Below are 26,737 nucleotides of genomic sequence, written 5' to 3'. Positions count from 1 at the left end.
GTTATGCAAGCACATCAATATGAAGATGAACAATGCTGAAAATAAATTTTTCAACAGGTGATTCAGTAGCTCTCATAATTCTCCTAAGCAATACCACCTTTAATTATCTGTTGCAAATAGCTCATTTGCAGTAGATGGAAAATTACTGCTGATTAATTAATCTCTTGGTATCTCATATTTAATCCCTAAAGACAAAATTTCTGTGAGTTTTCTTACTGCAAGACCTAATCTATCATTAGAGTTGATTTCACAACTGGAATAGTAGATGGAAGCATATGCCAGAACTCAGCATCCAATTTTTCTTCATAAATACATATTTATAATAATAGTGTATAAGAAATGGTATATTTGGCAAATTTTGCTATATTTCTAATAAACATCTCACTATCTTAATAAATTAGTGGTTTAGTAAGTGAAAGCACAACTCCCTTCTGTGCCTCACTAATGATTACAAGAGCTGCTTGAAATGCAATGCTTAAACTTGCATTAAAATGTCAAGGGCTATGCATGTCAGATTGTATCTCAACTAATTCATTCCCCCTAAGAATACAGGCAAATGTCAGTTTAACAAACTGTTTAGCAAATACTATTGTGTCATTGACATCTATACCCTACAGCTTAAACTAAATGGGGCTTCATTGCTTCAGTTTTGATTAACTTGCTTTTGTCATTTTTCTCTTTCCAATTTCACTTGCCTATTCAAGCCACTGCTTTGTTATGGCTCCTGAAATTCTCATGCTTGTCATTTTTGGATAAAAAACAATTTGTCAAACACATCATCTTGCATACTTGTAAACAGACTGCTCATTGTCAGAGCAATAGTTAATAATAAATAACATAATAATAAGAAACTTGATTACCTTGAAAGTGTATTTATATAATGTCAAATTTTTATTTTCTTGTTGTAACCGTTGTACTTAAGTAGAAACATTGCATCGAGCTGAAGTTTTAGCAACAGTTATGCCTACCACAGTCCATGGGGACTCAGACAAGATGCAAGGCCTGCAATACTGTACACAACCATGATGGTCTGTGCTCTGCTGGCTCGTCTAAGTGCACTTAGAAGTGAGAATTCATCTCTTAAGACAGCAAAAAGGTATTTTGTGCTGATGCCAATGGCAACTCAAGCTGCAAACCACGAAAATTATGTTAGTCTGAGTTCTAATCAAGCAGAGGTGAAATATCTAGGCATTACTGAGTTAAACATGATCACCTCTTTGCTTAAAGGATGAAATGTAGTGGTCTGTTAAACACATTCTCCAAAATTACTCAAAAAACACATTAAAAGCCAAATTATGCTATTTTTTAAAAAAAGCAGTGAAGTGACATGACATTACAAAAAAAGTGTATTTTTTCTTTACTACTCCTCAAAGTAGTACACCTCTTCTTGGTCAATGACCATAAATGAGACAAGTAATTTCAAATAAATAACAAAAAAGGAAAGTTATGTTTTCTTGGGCATTATAATAAAAAGCATTCTCATCCGCAGATTTAACTAAAAGGCTTCTAAGTATGCCAAACCAAACAATATTCAAAAAAAACCTCACCCAAACAACACCCATCCCCACTTTCTTATCAACATTTTATCATTTCCCTTATTCATCATTCAGTATGATTATCCTAAAAACTCATGGCACTTCACACTATATTTTCCCTCCTGAATGAGATACACTGTGGAGTCCACCGTGGAATTACAGACAAATTGCTGCCAGTATAGTATCGTGACCAGTAGAAAGAAAATCCACAGGAACTTTTAACAGCTGTAAGCAGTTGCACACTGCTGCCAAAAACAACTGCTGATGTAAAAGAGGGAGAATGTGAGGATTTAAGCTGTTCAAACAGTAAACAAGTACATCTGCTCCTGAATGTTATCATTAAATAAACTGTGGTAATATGCTTTACATTGATGCAATGTTCTTGTTTTGAACCACAACGCTGAAGAATTTTAGACTAAAGCCATTTTACAAAACTTTTTTGGGTTTTTTTTGTGATGGAAAAGTTCATTACAATTACTGTATAGTGCTGGACTCAAAGTTCTAGCAAAACCTGTGTCATGTCATTTGGAACATAAACTGGTGACTGCTTTTGAATACCAGATGGGATGCCTGTGAATGGTAAGCATTCATTTCCTTTAAAACCATTTATAATGATTTAAAAAGAAAGATTAAATAGGACATTCAGTTGTAGAATACAACAAACTTTGATTTCTCTCCAACTGTGAACCTGACCTATTCAGACTTCAGAGATATTTCACAGCAGCTACTAAAAGAAAAGTCAAGGGAGGGAAAAAATCCACTTCTGAGTAGCACAGAATGAACAGTCCAGGCCAAGAATGTAATCAGAAATCCGTAAAACACAGGAGATTAAAGAATTATGTGCATGAAATGTGCATTTTGTTCTTTGCTTCCATCATGATTAATTGTTGGAAAGTTACAAAAATAGTAGTGCTTACTTTAATTAAAAAACCCTACACTTTGAGGGTTTTGTCAAACTCTCAAATGCCTGGATTTTTCAGATTTCAGTTATGATACATGATATTAAATGACTCGTATAGTCAACTATTGTGCTGGTTTTTGCTTTTCTTCACAGTATCTTGTGTGAGGCTGTGCTTTGGATCTGCAATGAAAGCAGCATTGATAACAGACAGATATTCCAGCTAGTTCTCACCCTGCCTCCCTTGGTGAGAGTATGGAGGTGCTTAAGGGGTCAGCAGGGGACACAGCTGGGACAGCCGACCCCAGGTGACCACAGGGATATCTCCCACAACGTGACTGGCAATAAAAGCTGGGGAACAAATCTGCCACAGCTTTAAACTGCTCTTTTGGATCTGCTCTTCCTTCAGAAGATCCTCCAACTTTGAAAACAAAGAAAAGCTCTACTGTGGCTACTTTGTTATGTCCCTCCGTAGGAAGCTCAAGCCACAGAATCCACCTGCTATGGATTTGCTGTCCTTGGCAGGCCTCTTGTATCTCACTTGGCTAGCAGCTTTATTATTCTGATGTGCTTGAAAACACTTCTCTTTGGATTTTTAGGCCTCCTGCACAGACATTTTTTTGATAGGAAAAGGCAGTAGTTTGGTTCTTCACTCTTCTTTTGCCTTACCAAAATTTTATGTTAATTTGCAAAATTCCTATTGTTCTTGCTTTTAAATGATGTCTTTAATGCCTATTAACAGTTTCTAATGCCTATTAACATTCAGGTATTTTATGCTGCTACCTTTTTGGATACTCTAAAATTTATTCTTTTTTTTGCAAATAGCATGCATAAACTCCTACATATTTAAAAAGAGGATATATAGTAATATATTTCTACCCTCAGAGATTGCTTTATAGTTTGTTATTCTCTTTCCAAATTTTCTTAACATTAAACAGTGAGAATATAATTACCATTTTACAGAACAGTCTTTAAATAACAGTATTTTGAGCCATCCTGCCTTGCACCTCTTCTCACAACATTTTGAGTTTCATCCCAAAATCTTAGTTGCACCATTACATTGCTTCTTGAAAGAACATTCAAAGGGATTTAAAAAATCAGTCTTTGTGACAGTTACCTAGCCTATGGGAAGCTAAGAATAATTTCCTTTTTAACTATAGTGGGTTTTTTCCTTTCTTTTTACTTCAGAGCCTCTTTATGTAGTCTCACCACCTTGATTATGTAGTACTGCAGCCCTTACTTTTCCTACTCTTCCTCAGGTATGATATACCATTTTTCTTTGACAGAGAGTTGTTTGCTGAGACAGTCTGTCTACTTAGTCTATTTATCCAGACTATCTCTCTGCTTTCTTCATTTAAATGTTCTTAACTCCAGACCTCAATCAAATAATTTGATTTTTGAGTAGTTTGAATTTTGAGTCATTTTTCCATTGGTCCACAGCGTTTAATTGACTAACTTTCCTTCTATTGAATTTCTGTAGCATTTACCATTTAAACTGAAAATTCCAGGTAAACTATGCTGCTTGGTTCTCTTCTCTTCTCTTCTCTTCTCTTCTCTTCTCTTCTCTTCTCTTCTCTTCTCTTCTCTTCTCTTCTCTTCCCTTCCCTTCCCTTCCCTTCCCTTCCCTTCCCTTCCCTTCCCTTCCCTTCCCTTCCCTTCCCTTCCCTTCCCTTCCCTTCCCTTCCGAAAGCATATCTATATTTGGCCTCAGGCTGATATATTCATATCTCCCTTCTTCAATGAGATTTTAGCGATTAAAGTTACTCCTTCACGTAGTCCACCTGGCTTTTAACTAATTTGTCCTTTAAAAAAAAAATCATTTTTTGACAATTAAGCTATTCTTTTGCCCAGTAATTTTTCATGGTAACATCTAATAAAAAAAAATAAAAACCAACCAACCAATGAAAAAAACCAAAACAAAACCCAACCAAACAAAAACAAACAATAAAACCCGAGCCAAAGAAAAAAAAATCCCCACCCGCAATGGATCTTCAGTTCCTCTAATCAACCAGAAAACAAAAACCCCTCACCAAATACCTACTACTCTTCTTCTGCTTTCAGAATGAAAACTATTACTGTCCAAAACTCTGCTACCAATCCCAACAAGAGAAATTTGGGTCATTCAAGTAAATACCATCACTTAAGCATACCAGTTCCCTTTGGAATGCTGAAAGAGTATATTGAGTTATAAACTACACTTACAGGCATGAATCCTCCTTTTAAAATTTGGAAAATCTGTCACAGATCTACATAAAGACACGTAACCCTTCTCTTTTCAGTAAGCATTGTAGTCAATTAACAATGGATGCTAAAGGAAAAAGGTAAATACTCATATCAATTTGGCTTCAAACTGAAAGACTGCTCTTTATAGTATGTTTTTTGCATATGGCAACGTCATTACTTTTTCAGTATTATGATTCATATGATTAATAAGTTTTTCTTTCAAGAAATGGCAGCTATTACAAAATCAGTTTCTGCTCAGGGAGAGATGTGCCAAGACACAAAAGTGGGCTGTCTAACTACACAAAAGAAACTTTCATTCCAACTTGGCCCACACAGATATACCAGTAAATATCCTGTCTCTTGTTTTCACAGTAATGGGAGACTGCAATACTACTTATACTCAGCTTTGCACATTTTTTTCCTCTTTGCAGCATAATTTAGAAGTACATTTCATATTTTTGCATCCACTCTTTTTTTCTGTAGTATTAAGTATCAGAAACTCAAGTTCAGTATGAACTTTCAAGTTGAAAATATTATCTAATTTCCCTTTTTCTTAGGCAAAAAATAGCAGTGAATATTGCTATAATGTAAGTATGAAATTATCAACTTGCAAAATTAGTTGTAGAAGTTTTGAATAAATTATTGCAAAGACAATTCTCACTGTGCATAACAAAATCATTTAAAATTCTGTTTTCAATACCTTCCTATGATACTGAGCACATATGTCAAGTGTTTGTCTTTCCCTTTCACATGTCTTTCAATGTCTGTCAGAAAAACAGGAAATGTTAATTTTACATTAGTGAGGCAATATACCATTGTGCAAACAGAATATTTAAGATGTATCCATTTATTTGGCAGTCATTGTTAAAGGACTTTTTTTCTCAGATCAGATACTCAAGTTTAGTTGTACTAAGCCAAATAACCAATTTTTAAAAAAAAGACAAAACCCCAAAAGAAACAAAATTAAATAGATCCAAATCTTTGTCCAAACCTCTAATCTGTTTTATTTCTTTTTGTAAACCATTCCTTTTGAAGTTATTCTAACTGGAAAGCTTGCAGAAGCTGAAAGTTTATGTGCCAAAATTCTGCAAGAAAATCAGTATTCTGTCACTCCTTGGTAGACACAAGAAACTTTCTAGGTTGCTACATCCTTTCAAAGCACTTGAAAAAGAAGACTGACAAGTAGAAGTTATCATCAAATCATTTCACCAAGACCAATCATATACAAATGGTATCCAAAAATATAGTATCCAAAAAAATGGCTTGAGCAGAAGTCTTCCTGAAGCTGCTGTAGCCAGAAGGTGGGGGTGGGAGGGGATGCAAAGAAAATGTACACCAAAATCAATAGGGAGTATGAGTAATCCCTAATGAGTAACTTAAGAGTGTTAAGCAGGGACTGTTCAACCTCTGAAGTGATGCAACACTGAATAAAATGAGATTAACAGCCTTCATGGCAGATCTGATCTGAAGGTCACTGCTGACTTCAGTGGAAAGATCTTTAATAACAAGCACCATTTATGTACAGATCCTTTGGCTGTCCCTATTACTAATCACTACAAAAAACTAACTGTGCATTTTAGGATGGAAAAGCAGGATGAGAAAGATCCTAAACTGATGGGACACTTGGATTTCAGTCCAGAGAAAACCGAACTCATTATTTCTTAGAAAATGATGCTGTGCCATCTAGCTAGACAGCCTGGCTCAAAGTATGCTAAAAACCTGGGAAGCAGAACATCTTGCATGCAAGGATTGCATCTGATAAGATCTCTATTTGCTGAAGTTTTCTTTTGCATTCTAAGCAAAAGACTGTCACATGTCCTCCATTCACAGTTTTGTGGAATTTTTTTTCATTGTCTTTGGATTGAAAAAAAAAAAGTAAATGACCAAATAAAATGTTTTCATTTTGCATCACATGGAACAATTCATGTCAATCAAAATAAAAATTTGCTTTTCATTGTTTGGGAAAACAAATCTGAATTACTTAAAATTATTGTTATTCTCCCTCTTCAGACGTCAAGCTGAAAAAAGCTGTTCAAAATCCAAGCTATTTTGGATTCTGAGTCAGACTGCATTCATTAGTCTCTGCCTAATGTCTTTGTCTAACCTGTGATGCTGGAAGTAGAATCCACTTAAATTTCTGAACAGTTTCATCCATTAATAATAGGCTGTTACCTAATTTTTTTTTATATGGTGCTTTTTTTTCCCCGTGAAAATTTAGCAACACAATACGGGTACAAGACAACATATGCCATAACCACAAGCACTGTACTGAAGTGTACAGAAATGCAAGTCAAATATATGGAAATTTAGCATCCTCATGAGAAATGCCTAGGGTGATTGCAGTTGAGGGCATGGACAAAGATATTACTGGCATTACTTTTTAGTGTTGATGCCTTTTCTACATCTTATGCATTTGAAACCTATCACTGTTACTCAAGGGGAAATAATAGTTCAGACTTTAGAAAATTATTTTGCAATAAAGACAAGATACTTAATACATGTTAGGAGCTGAGAGGATCCATCTAAAAATAGGAACTATAAAGTTTCTTTTAGAAACTGTGTAGCGTCTGTATCATTATTAAGTATGGAAAAAAAAGCAAACTCAAAATTTTTAGTTTGCAACTGAATACATTTCAATTTTGAGTACTTCAAAAATGCATACCCTCTGTCCTCTTAGAATTGACATTCTCAGTCTAAATTTAGCTATGAGAAGTACACATTTTAAAGTCCATTTCTAAGTCTCTTCTTCTTCCCTTTTTTCTCTGTGAACCACTGAGACTGCACCCAACAGGACAAGCACTATTGTATGAAGAGGAGAAAACTAGCATGAGAACACTGGGAAATACTAGAGTTCAATGTTCATGGTATCACTGACATGAGGCAAGCTCAGCAAAGTACTGGGACACTGGGGGAGGTTCCAAGGGACCTGAGGCATGCATTTAAAAATGGACACAACACTAGCATTCAAGTGCTATGGCAACAAGTGAACAAAATAAAAAAATTACTGTCAAGGCACTTGTTTCTGTTTATTTTTCTTTTTTACTTGGTAAGTACACACTTTGAACTTCCACTTGACTGAAGAATATAAACACTAATGAACATGCTTATACAAGGCTTGTCTTTACTACCACAGAGTTTTGGGGTTTTTTACATTACAGTTATATTGCTACAATCACAAGAAAGCTATGAGATTAAGCATTTAAAGGAACAGAACTGAAGCATCACCTTCACTGCAGTATCATTCTCACCACTGTAACAGCAGAGATAGAAAGACTTATTGCAGAATATCAAGGAGATAGGTTACTTAATTCCACCATAACTCTCTTTCCCGTCAGTCCTCTGCCTCAGCCTTAGACATAGAGGAGACAGAAAAAATTTCCTTGTTGATAGACACCAGAACTGAGAGAACCTTTAACTCCATTGTTTACACAGACAGCTCCTGCAAAAGTCTTTCAGTCTCCAATTCTCACCTCTGAACATGGCAGTACCATGCAGTTTGCAATGGAACATAGCAGATGTGCAACTATATTTCCTCCTTAATAGTAAACCAATAGTCATTACCAATACTGTTTTATGAACCATTTGTTTCACAAATGCTTCTTGCTGAAAAGAATCAAGCAACACCAAGGGCTGTGTTAGATATGAGGAATCCAGATAAATGTTTTGGAAATTTGGTCCATTTGGTATACTGCTATTAGGTGTCATTCTCATTTCTACAATCAGATTACTTCCCTTCAAATACAAGGCTTCCTATATCCTTCAACTTTTCTATATTTAAATGTCAATAGAGCATTCTCATCAACTGAAAATAAAATATGAAAGGCATCTCACACAGATGCCTTACTCACTACAAGGAAATATTTACTGAATCCTGAGATTTTATCTCTCCATTGTCACTGTATAACCCAAACTCTAATCAACCACAGAAATATCCTTTGAAACAGCATTTTCTGACGACAGATTCTGCCCACAAAGAGGGAATGATTTCTTTTTCTTGAAAGTTTACATACCTTCCACACCACCAGAAATAATTCTATTTTTTAAACAAACTTTGACAGAATAACTCTATTTGACAACAGACAAGGGAGACATTTGGGTATTTCAATTAAGATTTTCAAGTGTGGGAATTAAACTCACCACCTTACTCTCAATTTTTAAACTTTCAGAAAGCCTTATTTTAGAGAAACTGAATGTTTCCCAGAATATTGGTGGGGGAGTGAGGCAGGAGGGGGGAGAGTGGTTTTGCCTTCTTAGTAAAATGAAGTGCTTTCCTGTCAGATTAATTAAGATTTTCTTCCACTGTCTTCATTGCATGTGACTTTTAATATCTGCTTGCACAAAGGACTGAAAAAAACAACAGAACAATTTTTTAAAACTTAAATATTTATTTTCTCTTAGCCTAAACAAAACACTCTAAATCCATGTATGTTTAAAGAACGCTGTTTCCTCCAATTTTACTTCCTACAAAACTATGTGTCCTTGTTCTATGAAAAGATACACATTTTCCTAACATGTTATAGTGATCATCTGTTGCACCTGAAGTTTTCAGATGGTCCAGCTTTGAAACAACTGCAAGCAAGAGGGAAGATTCCAATGTATCAAAATACAAATAACCTACATGTGCTAATTCAAGCAAGCATTTGCTAAGAGAAATCTTTCAGCATCTCACAGAAAAGAAAATTACAACACTGAAGGCTAATGTTCAGAATCTTACATTCACCTAGTCATCAAGGTAAAGAGGCCGTGAAACAAATTTCAGTCTAGCAGAAGAAAAAATATTTCAATAAAATGGTGCAAACTGGATGTAAACATCAGAGGCTCCTGTGCAAGCGAAATGAAGTAAAAATCACTATGGTAACCCACTAACTTTTAGATCTCAAACTAATGACTGTCGAAGGAAAGAAAGAAACAAAGAAATTACATTCTTATACAGTATTTAAGTAAAGATGAAAACAAAATAAGCATTCTTATTTAGTTGAAAATACCAGACTTGCATCACCCAGTATTATTCCTAGTCTTTCTTACTCAGTGTAAAAAAAATATTTTAAAATACTATTAAAGCAAGAAACATCAGTTCAGTAAAAGACAATGAATAACTCATTAAGTGAATTAATCTCTTCCTCTTATTTTTCTGGCATAGGGAGACAGAGGAACATTAATTTTTGTTTTGAAATACTGTTTTGGAAAGCTTTAACTCTTATATTTATTTGGGAACTGAAGCATTTCTCTTATACGGATAAGCTGAAGGAGCTGGGCCTGTTCAGCCTCAAGAAGAGATGACACAGAGAGGTCCTCATTGATGTATGAAACTATCTGAAAGAGGGCTGGCAGGAGGATGAACCAGGCTCTTCTCAGTGGTGCTGAGCATCAGGACTAGAGACAACAAGCAGAAACTGATGCACAGGAGATTCTACCCAAACACAAGGAAGAATTTCTTTATTTTGCAGTGACTGTGCACTGGAACAAATTGCCCAGAGAGGTTGCAGAATCTACCTTACTGGAGATATTCAAAAACTCTCTGGACACAATCCTGTGCCATGTCCTCTAGGATGACCCTGCTTACACAGAGTTTAGACCATATGACCCACTGTGGTCCCCTCCATTCTTACAGATTCCATGATGCTGTGAAACAGCTTTGCTAAAAGTCTACCTTTGCCAGTATGGTATAGAGACACACTGTTCTTCTAGCTGTTACTGATAGCTCAGTATGGAAACCAGAAAGCTAGGAATATTTCTGCATTCAAGTCTTCACTTTTAGAGAAATTTCTTTGAGATTTTCTTATGTTTTTTCATTTGTAAGTCGTCATTATGCAATTTTCCATTAACTCATTCAATAAAATTACTTTTTGCAAATAATCCCTGGTCTACAGATTGCTTGTTCCCATTTGATTTAAACTTGTGCTAGTTACACAGATCTGAAGATAATTCACAAAAGGTTTTTGTTTATTTGTTGTTGTTTTGTTGGCTCTGTTGTTCTAGCTGTTGCTGGTTCTAATTCTGCGACTGGCCAAGACAATATTATTGGTACAAATAGGAATAGTATTAAAAAACAAAAAATATTTGGCTTGGAATGAACATTTTTGGAAATATCCTAATGAATAAAGTAATTGACTAAAATGTTAATTGAAAGCATACATAAGGAGAATACTTTGTGATTTTTCTAAGACGACAAATTAGATAACTTTTAACTTCAGACAGTATTGTATTGGATGTACACTTGACATTGCCACTGGCTTGCCAAGCATGTTCCTTGTGCACCTCATCAGGTTTTCTGGGTGTACACCAGAAGGGTGTGCCTAAGGGACTCATGGGGTTTGAAGCAAAGGGACTTTATTTACATTTCATAACCCTATCATTCTTACAAGATGACTGCACTATCTGATTCACAGAACAAAATTACTCTCCTGGAATGAACATAAGTTATATGCAGATGTAGTTCCACTGAAAGACCAGGAGCCAAATACCACCACCAACACAATTGCAAGTAAATATGATATTGGTAAAAATGTTATTTTTCATGTTATGTGTTTGACAAAACATGAAAATGAATTAACCTGGGTTAATTCTCTGTAAATGCTGCTTCATAATGTACTCTTTAGCTACTCAGACAGCTGAAACTAGTGCTTTACTTATGAAAAGAGTATTGTTAAAATTGTAAGATAATCAGTTCACGTGGAATGATACTTCACTCTTCCAATCACTATAAAGGTTAATACTTAGGCTTTCCAAGTATTTCAAGCTGTTCTCACTCTATCACAGCCACATCTCAGATTAATAACTACCTAGAGGAGGGAAGCTTAACAACTCCCCTTTGCCAAGTGGAATAGAAGAGATACATTCCTCCTTTCAAAGTCATCTTTGTCTTTAAAGAAACCACATACCAGATGTAGGTAATTTACTAAGGAAAGGGTAGAACACATCAAATTTTTGCAACTGGCATTGGAAATTTTCTGAGAACAGAAACAAACAATATATATCTACATCCAGGACTCAAAAACAACTGTATTAACAATTTTGCATGTGACCATTGCTTTGCATTTAGGGGAACAGAAGAAAGTAATTTCGTACTTACTTACACGAAAATAAATAATTAAAAAGTGGAACAGAAAAAATAACAGAGGGATAAATATTGAGGCTAAAATTTCATTTGCAGAGCAAATGTTGGAAAAAAATTGTGAAAAAAATGCAGTTAGAATGTGTAACATATAGCTTTCCCTCTCATTATTTTAAGTGCCTGAAAAGGCTGCATTTTCAGCTACAGGTGTTACATTTGCCTTGCTCTTTCAACTACAGATTCTCATTCTCAAGTCCACCACATCTTTTCCACACCCTCAATTAGAACAAATGACTGGTCCATGATTCATGTGCCTGGACTTAGTGTAAAAGAGTAGAGATCTCTGAAAGAAGAAGAAATAGGCATAAACAGGGGCAGAGGGTCAGCTCTTAAAGCATTAAATTAAATTCTGGTTAAAATCATTATCATTTGACATCCTGGCTTGTACACAGGGACTGAAAATGCATCTAAAAGAAAAGTGTTTTATTACTTCACTGAGTTGGTGATTTTTCCAAGTATTCTCCCCTTTGTTCACAAGTGACATGGGAATATATTTCAAGCACGTAAAGTTGTCTGGAACTACTAAATGCCTAGCTGATAAACTCTTTTACTTCTTGGTTTACTCGGTAGAATGTTCTTATTAGAGGGAACCTTGTGTGCATTTATATAGGACCACGTAAGATGAGCTTTTAACACTTGCAAATAAATTCTCATCACATTTTTCAGTTGTACCAAAACACTCTGCTGAAGGCAGATTAGCCAATTAACCAAAGGGGTTTTTTTTCTGCTGCGTTGCATACGGAACACCGTCTGATCTTACCTCTCCATTTTCCAGAGGGTGGATTTTGGAATAATAAGAAGTGCATATGACTTCATCATCTTTTAGGTAGGACGGGGTTCCGGGCCGGGGATGGATGTTGTAGCGCGTCAGGCACTCGCTGTCTGTGATGGCGTAGTACTGCCAGGGCTGATAGTCCACGCCATCCAGCGAGCGCTCCAGGATCCAGTTCCCAGGACGAGGGGAGTTGGCTGCTTTCACAATAACATACGCAATCTGGAAAACCTGAAAAATACAAGGATTGTTAAAATACAACTAAATGCACAATGAAAAATTCATTCTAATTTCTTCATAGCTGCCAAAATAAGTACAGTAAATATGCTAATTGACTGGTTTTCTTTCCCCTAGAAATGCAATATGGCCTTGGATTACACAGAAACTCTTAAAACTACAGAAACAAATTCTCCACTGACATTTCTGAAAACAAAAACATTAGTTGCATTAGGCCAATAGAGACTTTGAAAATAGAATTACAAAGCTCTCTAGCTTAGTAGGTAATTGCTAAACTGCCATTTCAGCCATATGTTTGCAAAGTTTGTTTTCAAGTATTTTCAATTTGTAAGAGTGGCATTGTTTCTTTATCCATTTATGTGTGTTTATAGACATACACTTTCCACAATGTTTAAGAGTTGCCAAACTATTACAACTCTATCTCTGTCAAAGAAAAACAGAGTTTTAAGCTATTGAAAGATAATCACATCATGCTGAAACCATTCTATAAAATAATCTTGTTTCAATCATTCTACAAAACATTCACCCAACTCAGCACTGTGACCATGAATAAGCTTTACAGGACAGAGACACATCAAATCTCACTACAGAAACAGAATACAAGCAGATAATCAATGCTCATTACAGTCCATTTTACCTGCCTATTCAATTGATTTATCAAGGTTTATTTCTGTGTATACGCTTGCTGGAATGCAAACCACAAATACATTTGCAATTGCAGAACGACAAACATTAGTGACACAGGTCTGGTTTGGTTTGGTTTTTAACCTACTAAAAGCCATATGCTACAGAGATAGAACTGAAGCCAAGGAAAAGAAGCAGCTATTTGTATTAGAAAAGCAGAACACATATCAAGCTAATATTTTTAAGATGCAGTGCCATAAGTCTGCACATGATGATGCCAGAGGCTATCATGGCATTTATGCATGATTTAATACTTAAAGCTTTTTGTATTGGATAGTCATTGTAAAGAAGCTGCAAGATTTAGACTTAATCCACACAAAATCTCTTGTGAATGCTTAGATGATCAGTAAACAATGAAAGAAACGGTAGGGAGATTTGAATTCATGTTTATTACCTACCAGTATTACTGTAAAATAGGAAATGTGTTAAGTGGCAGAGTACAGAAAATATTCCCAAACACTTTATGATGAAGACAAAGAAAATTTTTATCTCCAACTATCATTCCTGCCTTCTGTGCAGATGCTGAAAGTGTGGTAAGACTCACAGTTACTTCAGTCAGAAAAATAAATCACTAGCAGCCAAAGTTTTTCAGTGGAATAAGAAGTGAGTGAGGCTGTATTTATTTCAATCTGAAGAACATGTCTGTAACTGTACCTACTTGGAGGATTATCTCAATATTTTTCTTCAATAACATTAAATACTCCAGAGAACGAAAAAAACTGTGTTTCATTCCATTGTTCCAACAGGAATCATACAGTCACTTGTCCCCTTTCATAAATCCCCTTTCCTCTCTCAAACTCATTTACATATATATATGTTTTATATTCACTTGTGGGACAAACAACTATAGTTTTAACTATCCTGGATCAGTGTCACTAATACTCTTTACAATAAACAGAGACAAGCAAAACATTAATAAATCTCTCCAAACTGCTCACCTCCCAGTTAAGCTCTTAGAAATGTAAGAAATATAGAATAGAGGTTTCATTCCAGAGTACTTTTAAATACTTTTTTTTTAGTTTTACATAAGAAATTTACCTAAAGTTCTCAGAATAAGTCTGTTCCTTATAGGTTGAATGGGTAACAACTGAGGTTAAACACATTGCTAGGGTTTGTACCATGGAAGATCTGTGGTTTGAGACATATCTCACAATAAATTCAAAGCCACAGTTGTGTGTATATATAGTTTCCTTTTTGGAAGTCCTAAACATTTCAAAATTTCATGATAGATTCATTATTAAATACAGCCAGAAAAACATTTAGCTCTGCAAACATCTTGGATGCACTGGCTCTGTGGGGCAAAGAGGTGTGAGCAACAGGAAGTATTCTTTTCTGTTTGCCTGCTTTGAAATACTAGGCTGTGTGGGAGAGGGAAATTTTCTACAGTGTATTTTCAAATTGAAGCCCTCTTCCAATAACATTTCCTGCATATTTTCCTGAGAATGTGTTTGAAGTCTTGTTTCTTGCCTTCAGATAGAGCATTACTTGACTGCAGTTTAATATACACCTTTGGCTTTCATTATTTTTAGCATGCTCTGTAAATGCAACTGCAAAAAACCCACAAAAAACCACAGTAGAGAGTAAACAGCATATTGCACATCACAGTGGAATGGATGTAATTTCTCTTAATCTAAATCTGACAAGAAAATCTTCTTAATGTAAATAAAAGAATACACATAGAGAGCTGGTGATTTTAACTACTATTCAGCTACAGTTTTCAACTTGATTCAGACTGTCCCAGCCTCTAAGAGTACCTTTTGTCACAGCTAACCCACTAACTTCCAGGACAGAGAAACAGAGCTGGAACTACCAATATTTTAAAAAATTGATAGGCTGTTAATGCTCACTGCAGACAAAGGAAGATGCACCAGAAGCATCATGCATCACAAACATTGATATTTTTCCTTGTTGATATTATTCCTGATCTTTCTAAGGCTAGGCTGAAGAAAATACAGGATGTTAATCATTGCTTCTTAAAAATACCTTTCCTTTGGGGGACAGCTAGAGCTTTAGCATGACATGAGAAGCTGGTTGCCCCAGCTCAGTCAGCCACACCAGGCACTACCAGCTCACCACAGTGCTGTGAGGCAAAAAGCCATCATGGTGCATGCCATGTTTTACTGTGCTTTCTCAGCAAGCTGGCAGTGACAAAAAACAGACTCAAATTAATAGCAGCTGTATGATTATTCTCAAAGCAAATCAATGTAATGGAAGCAATGCTGACTTTCCAATCAGCTGGAAAACTGTCCTTCTCCAGATAAAAGAGTAACTTTTTTTATTGTGGAGTTTTTTAGCAAACACAAAAGCAGTAAGTACTTACTGGCATGAGAAAACTAATAAAGTCTAATGGATCATTGAGTTTTGTTGCATTTGTTTCCACAATAAAAAAAAAAAGTGACATGGTTCAGTGTTCTAAAGCCAGCCTTCCTAGTACATTGTAACACCAAGCCTTTACTCCTCCAGGGTAATTGATGGAGCAGTTTGGTTCACTTTTTCAGAAAGCATCAGCAAACCAACACATGTCAATTGACAGAGCAACTGCACCATCTTAGAGCACACCTGGATTTGTACAAGTCCAACAGAATGCAACCTAGAGACCCAAGCTTGCTTATACAAACTGGAAAATGGAGCAATACCAAGCTTCCTGGTAGCATGTAAAAGATCATTAACACAGCTGCCAAAACACAGCTGGTGCTTTTTTCTACTTGTTCCTGCTCATGTGACCATAGCAGTATAATTATGGGAGTGGGAGGGAAATAGTCTAAATACTCCTTTAAACCTTCCCCAAATTATAGGCAACATAATCCTCAAGATGAGAAACAAAATGAGTCTTGGGTCTCATTTTCACTGGTAATTGTCTCAGCAGTGAGAACTATGAAGCACATATTGTAGGAACACTTGCATAAGTTATAGCACTGTACCTTCTTGTGAATGCCTCATAAGACACAGAAAAGTGCATCCTACTATAAAGGATAATTTGCTACACTAATATTATTCAGCTAGAGCTGAAGTGAATCATTAATCTACATAGGGTTAACTACTGAAGCAGGAAATCTCATTGTGTCCAACTCCCACTTGTGCTTCTATTTAAAAAATAAATCCTTCAGTTAGAAAACATTCATGTAAATCAGAATATCAGCAGAGAAAAAAAGATGGTACCACACAGTTCTACAGAAGTATTTCCATTTCATTTTCTCAACAGAAAAATTTATTTTCCCTAATGGAGGCTCCCATCAACAATCTGGTGTAAGCTCTGCATCTACTTGTTTATTATTGTTATATTATGTTGTTGATTATTGTTGCAGTTCAGTCTCAGGACTTAGGCAAGGACTAGTTTCCTTACAGGCTGGTATAAATACTGTCACATCATAGGACCTTTACCATGACACAGAATTATTTAAGCAGTTATTTAAAAGTGCTGATAGGGGTAGAAAAAGCACTGCAGGCACCCCTTGTCCCACTGTGAAAACCATCCAGAGGAGTTGAGGCTGCCTCAGAACTCCCTGAGGTTAAAGGGGTTATTAGCTACAGGGGGGTGCCCCTCATTAAGAGAAGCAGAGGAAAGTCTATGCAGAATTAATTATGGGATCTGTTAAGGGGATTGTATAAATGGGTGAGACTTACAATAGAACCATTTAGGGGAAGGAACAGAAGTAGATCAAGATGGATCAAGAAGGAGCAAGTATAAGATAGAGGGAAAAGGAGATAAAAGGAACAAGTTGACTACAACTAGTTGAGTGATCAGCTAGCTGTTAATCCTGACCTCAATCACTGAAGTCTATCCTATTTTCTCACTAAATCCTGTTTCTAAAAAACTTTAGGTGTGCTCTCTCTCTTCAGGGGGTATGTGTGAATAAGAGCTAAGTTCAAGCTGCATATGCCCCTAGCAGACATTAATCCTGATCAGCTGGAGAGGAAGAAGAGGGTGAAGCAGGCCACACTGTGTTTGTGTTCATGTGGCTGCTGACAGGGCACCGTGGTCTATTTATGTTGCTCTGTGCAGCCATGTGTGTGTTTCACTCTCTCAGGAATATGAGCTGTGCCTTGCTACAGTCTGAATGGGAAAACAGACACAGGCCATTCTAATAGCACAGGTGACCAAGAATCAGAAATCAAAGACATAAACAGATGCTCCATGCAGAAGTTCCTCAATCATTAACTTCTATCTTGATACTCACATATAAAAACAATTGTCATATATGCAGCACATCTTAAATATTACATTTTCACTGTTTCTCATTTTGGATTGGCCTCTCCTAAAGGTTTAAGACATGAAACAGACCGAATTCAACTACTCATGAATTGAAGCACAGATTGTGTGAGTTTTGAGAAACAGTTCCTTGTGTTCTCAGAGGCCAATTTCTGAGGTCAGTAATATTCATGGATACTGTTATGGATTATTGTTTGGGTTTACTATGTATGAAAGAGAGTAGACAGTTTTGATGCAAGAATTTTTATACAATGGGCTATTTAAGAACAACTAATCTTCTTATTTTAGTCTCACATCCAACTCAGACAGAGAAAAAGCCTTCTTTAGAGATCGAATGGCTTTCCAGATTCCTCAAATGGCCAATTAGCACATATTTTTTCTATTACTGTCCTTAGAGACAGTGGCCATGATTTCAAATATTCTGCTCACAGTTAGAACTTCTACAATTGCAAATGTTGGCATGGGTGGAAAAAAACACATACTTAGCAGGATTCCACTACTATCAGCTTAGAGTGTTGAACATCTCCCACCACGCCACAGTTTGCCTTTAATGACAATGTTGTTCCTGTACCTCTCAGCTGCTTCCAACTGAAATTCTGCTACCAGATGGGGAATTTGGGCTGAAAGAAGGACACAATTGATTCCAATATAGATTTGATTTTTTTTCCAGTGTTGAAAGCAAGTTTAGCAGGGCATCATCGGTCCAGAAAAATTGTAACTACAAAAAGTTGCAGCTACAAATGTCATGAAAATTAAGATATCCACAGCACTTCATGTGAAAAACTGAGAAAGATTTTATCATCGCCAATCTTGAAAAGCTCTAAGGTGGGTGCCTCCAAACTAGTTGCAAATTAATCTTTTCTAGTTAGGCAAAAATTCACTTTTGTACAATGCTCAGTCCCATTCAGTTAAGGACAGCAGAACATTAATTAAAAAAAAAAAATTTAAAAAATCCTGTAAAAATATCTGAGCTTAGAATAAGCTCAGCTTTCTCCCTTCCATGTAGGTAACTGCTGGAGAGGCACAAGTTCTTTTAAGAACACTTTCTTCTCTGTGACAAAAAACACATTGTACTAAGACTTCTCAACTTTTGTTCATGTTACAAGATGTCATTAAAAAAATTCAAAAATCAAAAAAATGCAAAGTTTATTGAAAGAATGCACTTTATACCTTGTCAAACTGTAAAGTACTCAAGTTGTCCAGCTGTTGAATATCTGAGACACATTAAGCCAAATGGAAGGAGTCAGAACCTATGAATTTTCTCTCAATGTCAACTTTTTTCTTTGTAATTTTCTCAGTTGGTTTTCTCCATTACCAACTGTCCAGCTGTTTGTGAAGGCCTCAAAAAGAATAGCTGCTTTCTCTGGACTATTTCTGCTGCTCATCATTGGCCTCGTGTATACCAGAACAGAGGGCTGAAGTTAATAATTTCTTTTCACAATACTTTCAAATAATAACATAAAGCAATTTCTCTTTATTTTCTAAAGTTTATAACTTTTTTCCATGGAGAAAGACTATTTTGAGAAAAGGAAAATTGATGAAAATGCCAATATCCAAACTCTTCTTAAAACCTGGACAAGGGGGAGGACAGAAATGGTTGCTTCTCTATTTTGGTACTTAAAACACCAAAAAAAAATCCTTTAAAAAAATTTTCCAGATCCAAGAACTGATGCTCAACCTGGGTCTATTAGCATTGAGATTACTCAGAGTGAAGCATTCTTATTTCCTTCATCGATGTTTCCATGCAGTGTCCTCTCATGAGCTCTCACTTACTCATACCAAATCTGTACATTTTAACGTGCCTGTCACAACAGAAGCACTATTTCACAACCATCATCAGCTGCAAAACTTATTTTTTCAAGTAAGCTTCTTATTCATCATAAACTATTTAAAGATAAAATATTTCTTCAATACCAATAACAAAATCTGCTCAAGACTGAGAATCTGTTGAACCCCTTACTTATCTCATCGCCCTTCTCCCAGACTCCACAACTTTCTTCAGAACCAAGACAGCTAACAGCACAAAATCAGAAGACAACCTCATATTCATGTCAGAACGTATGTGTCACTAGATTCAAAGGAGAATAGCTCTCTTCCTTAAAGCCAAAATTAGCAAAGTGGAATGTATATGTTACAGACATCCAGGGAAAATATAAGGCATGTAACCTCAAAAAGAAAATGTATACATTCTCAACACTTCAAAATCTTTGGTACTGTGTATTATGAACTGAATCTGAGAGGATTTGGTCACTTAGAAATCTTTCTGCCTAAGCAAAAAGCAATACATTTATGGTCTGATTTAGGGGTGAGCATGAAAAAAGGGGCAAAATAATCCTGTAGATATTCATATAACAAATTATAATACCTCTTCAACCCAGCTTACAGCATTTTTTTGGTGGGTATTACAATTCATCTTTCAATACAGTGATTCCAGAATGCATTTTAGACAACTCCCTCCGTATACTATTGAACGACTCACAAAAAACTTTCTCTTTTTCAATGCTGTGGGAAAGTCAGCTTGAGCATCTTCACTAACATTTGTTTGTTAGAACACCTAGAAAGCTTCATGCAGCAGTCTCTCCAGGAATTATGGTTGGCATAAAGGTGCAGTCTCAGTCCTTAACTGGGAAAAAAGATAATTTTATTTTCCTTAGGCTTTTGTTTGAGTGACATCAGTGGGGAAAACTTTATTCTGAGACAAGAAGGGAGCCCTGGGTGAAATCTGTTACTTATTAGTGTGCACATATTCTCTCCTTCCTGCAAATGGAAATCAAGGTGGAAAGATACATAATCTAAAGTAGATTTGCTAATAGCATATCAAACAGGTAGTTCTTAAAAATGTTTACTGTAATGTCAAAATATTTGCTAATGTTTTGTTTGTTTTTATGATAACAAATAATTTTTTCTAGGTATGTTTGCTATAAATCCTTACTGGTATATTTATATACAGTTTTTTTCTTGTTTTTCTTTTTGAGTTTTTCAAACGCTTTCCTTATAAGCTGACTTCAAGTCCAATAGTCTTACTTTTAAAAGATTTAAAAATTACATACTAATTAATAATGCAAAATAATTAAAAAGTAACAATAATAATTTAAAAGACTATCAGAAAGGTAAATTACTCCTTTTTCCACCCTATAGATATCTATTTAGTTCATTACCAGCAAACTGTAAAACGAAAGAACTTAAGAGAATCTCTTAAATGTTAAGATTCAAGCCTATGAAGCTAATGAAAAAAAGAAATGAGAAAATAATGAGCATTGCAACTAACATACCTCTCTAAAGGTTGGCTGTGGACTTTATTAAAACACAACATCTAATTCCTTTTTCTTTTTTTAACTGATTCAACAGTCATTTTTATGGTTTTAGTTGCATCTCTTTTGGGCTGTCACTTATTTACTGCTTAGGTGTAACTGAGCCAGGAAACTGGCTTGGTTTTGAGAGAATTTGTTTTCTGAAGTCTCAGATGTCTACATAGCGTCAAAATGGAATGATTCATGAGCAAGAAGTAGTAAAAACAAATATTGAGGATGACAGCTCTATGTTGCAGGCTTGGACTGTAGCTCACAGATCAGCACCGTACTCCTTGAGGTTTTACAATGTTGAAGCCAACACGGAGTGTTGGCTGCCCCTTCCCACAAGCTGGCAATAAAACCTCACACAAGGAAGCCAAATCAGAAAATTGATCTGGCAGAAACCGCACCCCAAAAAAACAAAACAGGACATAGTTTTCAGTACCAAGGTACATCTGGTTTCCTGCATGGCAACACAAATGCTAGTGCTAGAACAAGAAGTACAGAAACATCTCCCTCTCAGCAGGGAGGGGAAGAGCGGCAATCAGGGAATTGCAGTGTGATAGTCTCAACAGACTTTCAGTTTTTCCACTTTTTTTTTCTCTTTAGACAAATATTCTTGATGATTAACAAAACTGACTGTCATCTTTTAGAGAAAAGTCCAAGTTTGGATTAAACTTCATTTCTGTTAAACTACTTTCTGATTTGGGAACAAAGAGAAGCTTCAAGCCTTACCTTTACAAAGGCAGTTTTGAAAGTATTTTAAGCCCGCAGTTATTAGATGGCAAAAGACAGAAGGAAAATATTAATTGAACACCTGAACAAAATGATTGCACATATATAGAAATTTACCACATAAATACCAAATGGCACTTCATTTTACTAAACTGGTTCATATATCCCAAGACTAAACAGTATAGTTAACCTGCTCTTCATTCCTTTAGCTGTTCTGATATTTGATATCAGAAGGTATTCAACAGAAAGCTGGCTGTAATTTTTTTTCCCCAATGGAAAATGTATTTGATATTCCAGAGAAGAGAAAATATAACATTAAACCAAATGTTGTCCAGTGATATGCATATTCCTATATGACTATGCAGCTAATATATAAAAGCTATTTTAATATGGCTCTGTTTCTCAACACGTTTTGATTCCTTAGCCACTGTCCAGTCAAGGGTTGTAAGTTAAAATGAAAACCTACAGTTTTGTATTAAATAATCACTGTTGTAAAATATCATCCGATTTACCTCTTATTGCACTACAGCTTTCACTACGATTACCTTTAGTCAATCCCTAAAGGATTAGTTGAACTGGACATTATTGTGGGGTTCAACTGTATAAAAACCCAAATAATGGGTTCCATTAGTAATTTCAAAACAGATAACAGGGACATTGTTCCAGAATCCAAAAATCATGCAACAGCTTTGAAATGGCCAACACTCAAAGGCCTGATTATTTCTTCTTTAAGAAAAAAAAAATTAATTAGGAAGGGATGCAGATTTAGTTAATTCATGGGTCTCCTTCCTGTATGACACCATTCCTGTAATAAGTGTTCTGAGACTGCCTTTGGAACGGATGGTGACTGCAGTGATTTCTACATAGGGACAAAACACGATTTTTTAGACTCCTTCCTCCCTTCCTACAGAAGAAGGGTAGGGGACAGGATGAAAAGATAAGAAAAGATAAGGTGAAAGAGCTGGATGCTGTCAGAGCTTAGGGAACGAGCAACTGATGAAGTACAAGCGTTTTAGAGAGAAACAGCTGCATAGCTGAATCAGTTATTCTTGCTCTTGCAGCTTACAAGGCTCTGTACAGTGTACTTTCTTTTTCTTCAGATATGTATTCCTGGAAAGCATCACCTGGACACTGAACTGATCCTCCACAGTCCCAAGCAATTAAGACATAGTTATTAAATCCAGAAATTTCTGCCAGAATATTAACTCTGGATGCACCTGCGTTCCATACATCTACAATTCACATAAAATATTCCAGCATAATTTTAAAAATATGAAGTGCATAGCAAAAAAGTCTAATTTCACATAAATATGCTCCTGGCACAAGTATCTGAGCAGTATCAACGGTATTGCCAATGTCCTTGCTACCTTAGAGTAGTTGAGAATTAGTTAATAAAAATGTCCTGATGTGTGCAGAAATCAGCAACAGATGGGCTGACCACTTCACCTCAAAATGCCAACTGGTTCTCCTGTGAATTTGCCAATTTTCTTTAAAGATACTCTACTAATCTTCCACATCACTGTGAAATTAAGATCAGTTGAGGATTTAGAAATACCACGACTACAGGGAATATGTTCTCCCTAGACGCCTAAGCATTTCTGTTTTGCCAGCTCCCTGCTCTGAAATCCTTGAAGAGAAGGCTTATTTTCAGTTCTGCTAAACACTGCACTCATGAGATCTGAAGTACCTCTGTTGCACTAGAACCACCCAACACTCTCAAGGCAGAGCAGACAGACCCTCCCCAACCAGCAGGACTAAGAGAAGCAGAACAGCAGACAGCTGCTCTTGGCACCCAGCCCATCTGTGAACCCCCTCTTCCAAACTTGGATCTACCAAGGTAGCTCAACATGTCACTCTAACCGCCATTTAAATTCATGTGAGAAACTCCCAAATAAATCTGTATTTTTGACCTCCTATGCACTTGCTGGATGAAAAGCACTGTAAAAAATAATCTCACATTTACAGGCATGAGTGGAGTTCCATAATTTTCTTGTGATATAGAGATAAGACTTGTTACAATGGCTAAAAAGTGGGGTAAAGTGAAGGGTTAAGAGCAAATTATCAAAGATGCTCAGTACCAGATAGTTCCAGTTTTCAACTCATATTTTAATAATATATGGAGTAAAAATTTCAAGCATATTTCAATGAATTAGAAACCTAGCCTCCATTATAGATAAAAGTCCTTTTTAAGTATTAAGGCAAAATTCAGCTGTTGAGAGAAAATAAGAAAAATACTACAGTTTCCCCAACTGGACTGATAATATTTGGGTTTGTTCTAACATTAAGTAAACGTTTCTTCCTCTAGTTTATTAGCTGTAGCTAAACAGTATACATTATTTTTATATGGCTTTCCTGCATAACAAAGTAGAAGGAAAAAAAAGTCGCTGCCCTAAAAGGCCAAGCAGTATATTAATGACGAAATTGTAATTATTTTTTCTGATTATTTCATGAAATAGGGATTGCTAAAAGCATTCTATACACTATCATAATTACCAGTAATAACATAAGAACTAATGCATTCCTGCAATTTTCAGTCCATTACTTGTGGATTTGTCATTTGTTATTTCTATTGCACAAAAGGAAGTTGAGCATCTTTATACTTAAAGCAAGAATTCATCAACACAAACATAGCAATTACTGAATCTCCTAAAAGCCAAAGGTAAAGAATGGAATTTCTTTTAAGTGAGATTCCAGAGATATCTGGTGACCTTCACCATTCATAGTGACTCCTACACAAAACCAAAGCTGAAAGAAAAATTTCATATTCCATCAGTTACTTTAATAGTCTATAATGATCTGACTATGAAATTCCTGGATTAGCAAACAAAAACTCATAATACTTCTCAAGACACAAACAACACTTATTCTTCACTGAGCAGTCCAAAAGCCAGGCAAATCGCAGCAGATCTTTTAGTACATTTTGGGGAACAATACTTGCTCTGTTCCTGTATGGTGGTGAGTAAAATCCCAGGCATTCCTAACTAGATGGGTTACTCAGCTCATAAAGGGTGTGCCAGATAGCATTAGTGACACAGGGTCTTATCCCACCTCTCTGACATCCACAGAAAACTCAACACTGCTTCTATTCCAGCCAACAACAAATGAATGGGCTTAAGAGAAGGTATCAGCTTTAGAGCTGCAGAAGGACTGCCAAGCTTCCTTTGAATAGTAAGTAATAGGACATGGGAAAGAAACAGGGTCAGACTTGATCCTTGTCTCATTTTTAAAAAATAGTAACAAAAAACCCCAAACCCACGCCACACACAGTGCAGCATTCTCAGACCGCTGTCAGCTGGCACACGGAGAAGCCTTTTAAATACATTAGAACTACCCAAACTTTTTTCTCCAGTATCTTCACTGACCCTTTAGTTGCTAGCTTTTAATACATAAGAAAACTTAAAACATTCAAAAATTCATAAATTTGCTAATATCTGATAATAATCTAGATAATGAAATAGCAGGGGAAAAAATAGGAGTTGTAAAGCCTAGTTTAGAAGATCTGACCTAAACGACCATACAACTAAAATTTCTGGGTTGATGAAAACAAGGATGGGAATTTACTTTTAATGCCCCAGAGCTACTTGCATATTAACAGTTCATAAGCAACAAGAGGCACAATTCCTTGCTGTAAAAGCAAGCCAGCAAATAACTCTGAAAACTTAAAAGACATGTTAAAAAACCCCACAAGCCTCTTTAATGCACAGGATTCTAATCTCAAACTTTTGTAAATGTTTTACCTTTCCTGTTTGAAAGAGAAATGCATATTGAATACTTCTGCATATACAAGGCCAAAAAAGCAGATGTAGAATTGTTTCTGCCATTAGCAATGAGGGCTAATAATTCTGTTATTAGCCAGAATGCTAATAACACTTCCAGGATTCAAAGGCTCTTCCAGGTATAAAAATCCCTACCCTACAAGTACTTCAGTTTCACAGTTTCTTCCAGGTATAAAAATCCCTACCCTACAAGTACTTCAGTTTCACAGATAAAAGGTACTTAAAACTGCATGACTTACTAAAAATATATATGAAATAGTTTTTTTTAATTTGGAACATTGTGTTACAATGAATGGGTCAGTCATATCCATATGAACAACAGAAAATTACAGGAGAAATTGGTCATGTCTTCATGCAGGAAAGCAACATAGTGCAAAAATTAAGATAATCCAGGTGATCTATCATGCAAGCAATCAAGCTCAGAAACAAACAAATAGAAGTCTACCTGTTGGAGGTCCAATGTAATGGTCACATAATGATACTCAATTCCATTCTGGATACTAGGGCTTTGCCACCAAGTGTTCTTGCCATCAATTGCATTTGCTATCGGGTGTCGTTCTGTTAGAACAGCAGAAACACATAAATAAATTTCAAAACTATTAGAAGATTTAATTTTTTTTAGATCTGAAATTTAGATTTTAAGGCAATTACAGAATTAATAAGGCAGGACTTCAAAAAGAAAAAAGAATAAATTAATTTTTCTTGTACTCTTGGGTCACCAGTCATGCTTATTATTACTCTAATACTGATCTAATATTAGTTGTTTAATTTTGGTTATGATCACAAGGTCATTCAGGACATCTAATTGCAGAAGGCTCTCCTGATGCTACAGAAAACGCAGGCATTTAAAGCAAATAAACACTTCCTGCACTCTTCCAAAGTTTCAAGTTCTGCAAAAGTCATCGGATGTTGAAACAGAAACAACAAATCAGAAACCTGAGATATGGTGTGCAAGAAATGCAGAGATTAAAGTAATACTGGTACTGGCATTTCCAAGATATTTCTAAGCACACCTGGAAATAATTCAGGAAATAATTCACAAACCATTACAGAGGAAATGATTCCAAAATCATCACAGAATATATTCCTCAACTGGAAAATTTTCTGACTCACATACATGCATATAAAGGTTTGTTTGGTTATAATCCATATCAAAGTCCAAGATGCATTATTTTTCATGTCTATATTTACTCTGCTGCAGTGTCCCACATGAATCCTAATTAAGAGGGATACAAATTTATTTACTGAATTGAATTTCCTGAA

At 35.8% G+C, this 26,737-nt stretch overlaps 1 protein-coding gene across 1 annotated transcript in view; it reads right to left on the bottom strand.

Annotated features, from left to right (window-relative positions):
- The window catches only part of LAMA2 (laminin subunit alpha 2), a 334,586-nt gene that overhangs the window by 223,472 nt on the left and 84,377 nt on the right, over positions 1–26,737 (bottom strand). The window contains exons 3-4 of the mRNA XM_063153343.1: positions 25,920–26,032; positions 12,531–12,773 (exon numbers count right to left, since the gene is read on the bottom strand). Coding sequence (XP_063009413.1) covers positions 12,531–12,773; positions 25,920–26,032 — 356 coding nt within the window. The remainder of the gene's footprint in view (positions 1–12,530; positions 12,774–25,919; positions 26,033–26,737) is intronic.

This window comes from Melospiza melodia, chromosome 3 (genome assembly GCF_035770615.1).
Source record: "Melospiza melodia melodia isolate bMelMel2 chromosome 3, bMelMel2.pri, whole genome shotgun sequence".
Classification (NCBI taxonomy): Eukaryota; Metazoa; Chordata; class Aves; order Passeriformes; family Passerellidae; genus Melospiza; species Melospiza melodia.
This window is presented reverse-complemented; position numbering and strand designations above follow the sequence as displayed.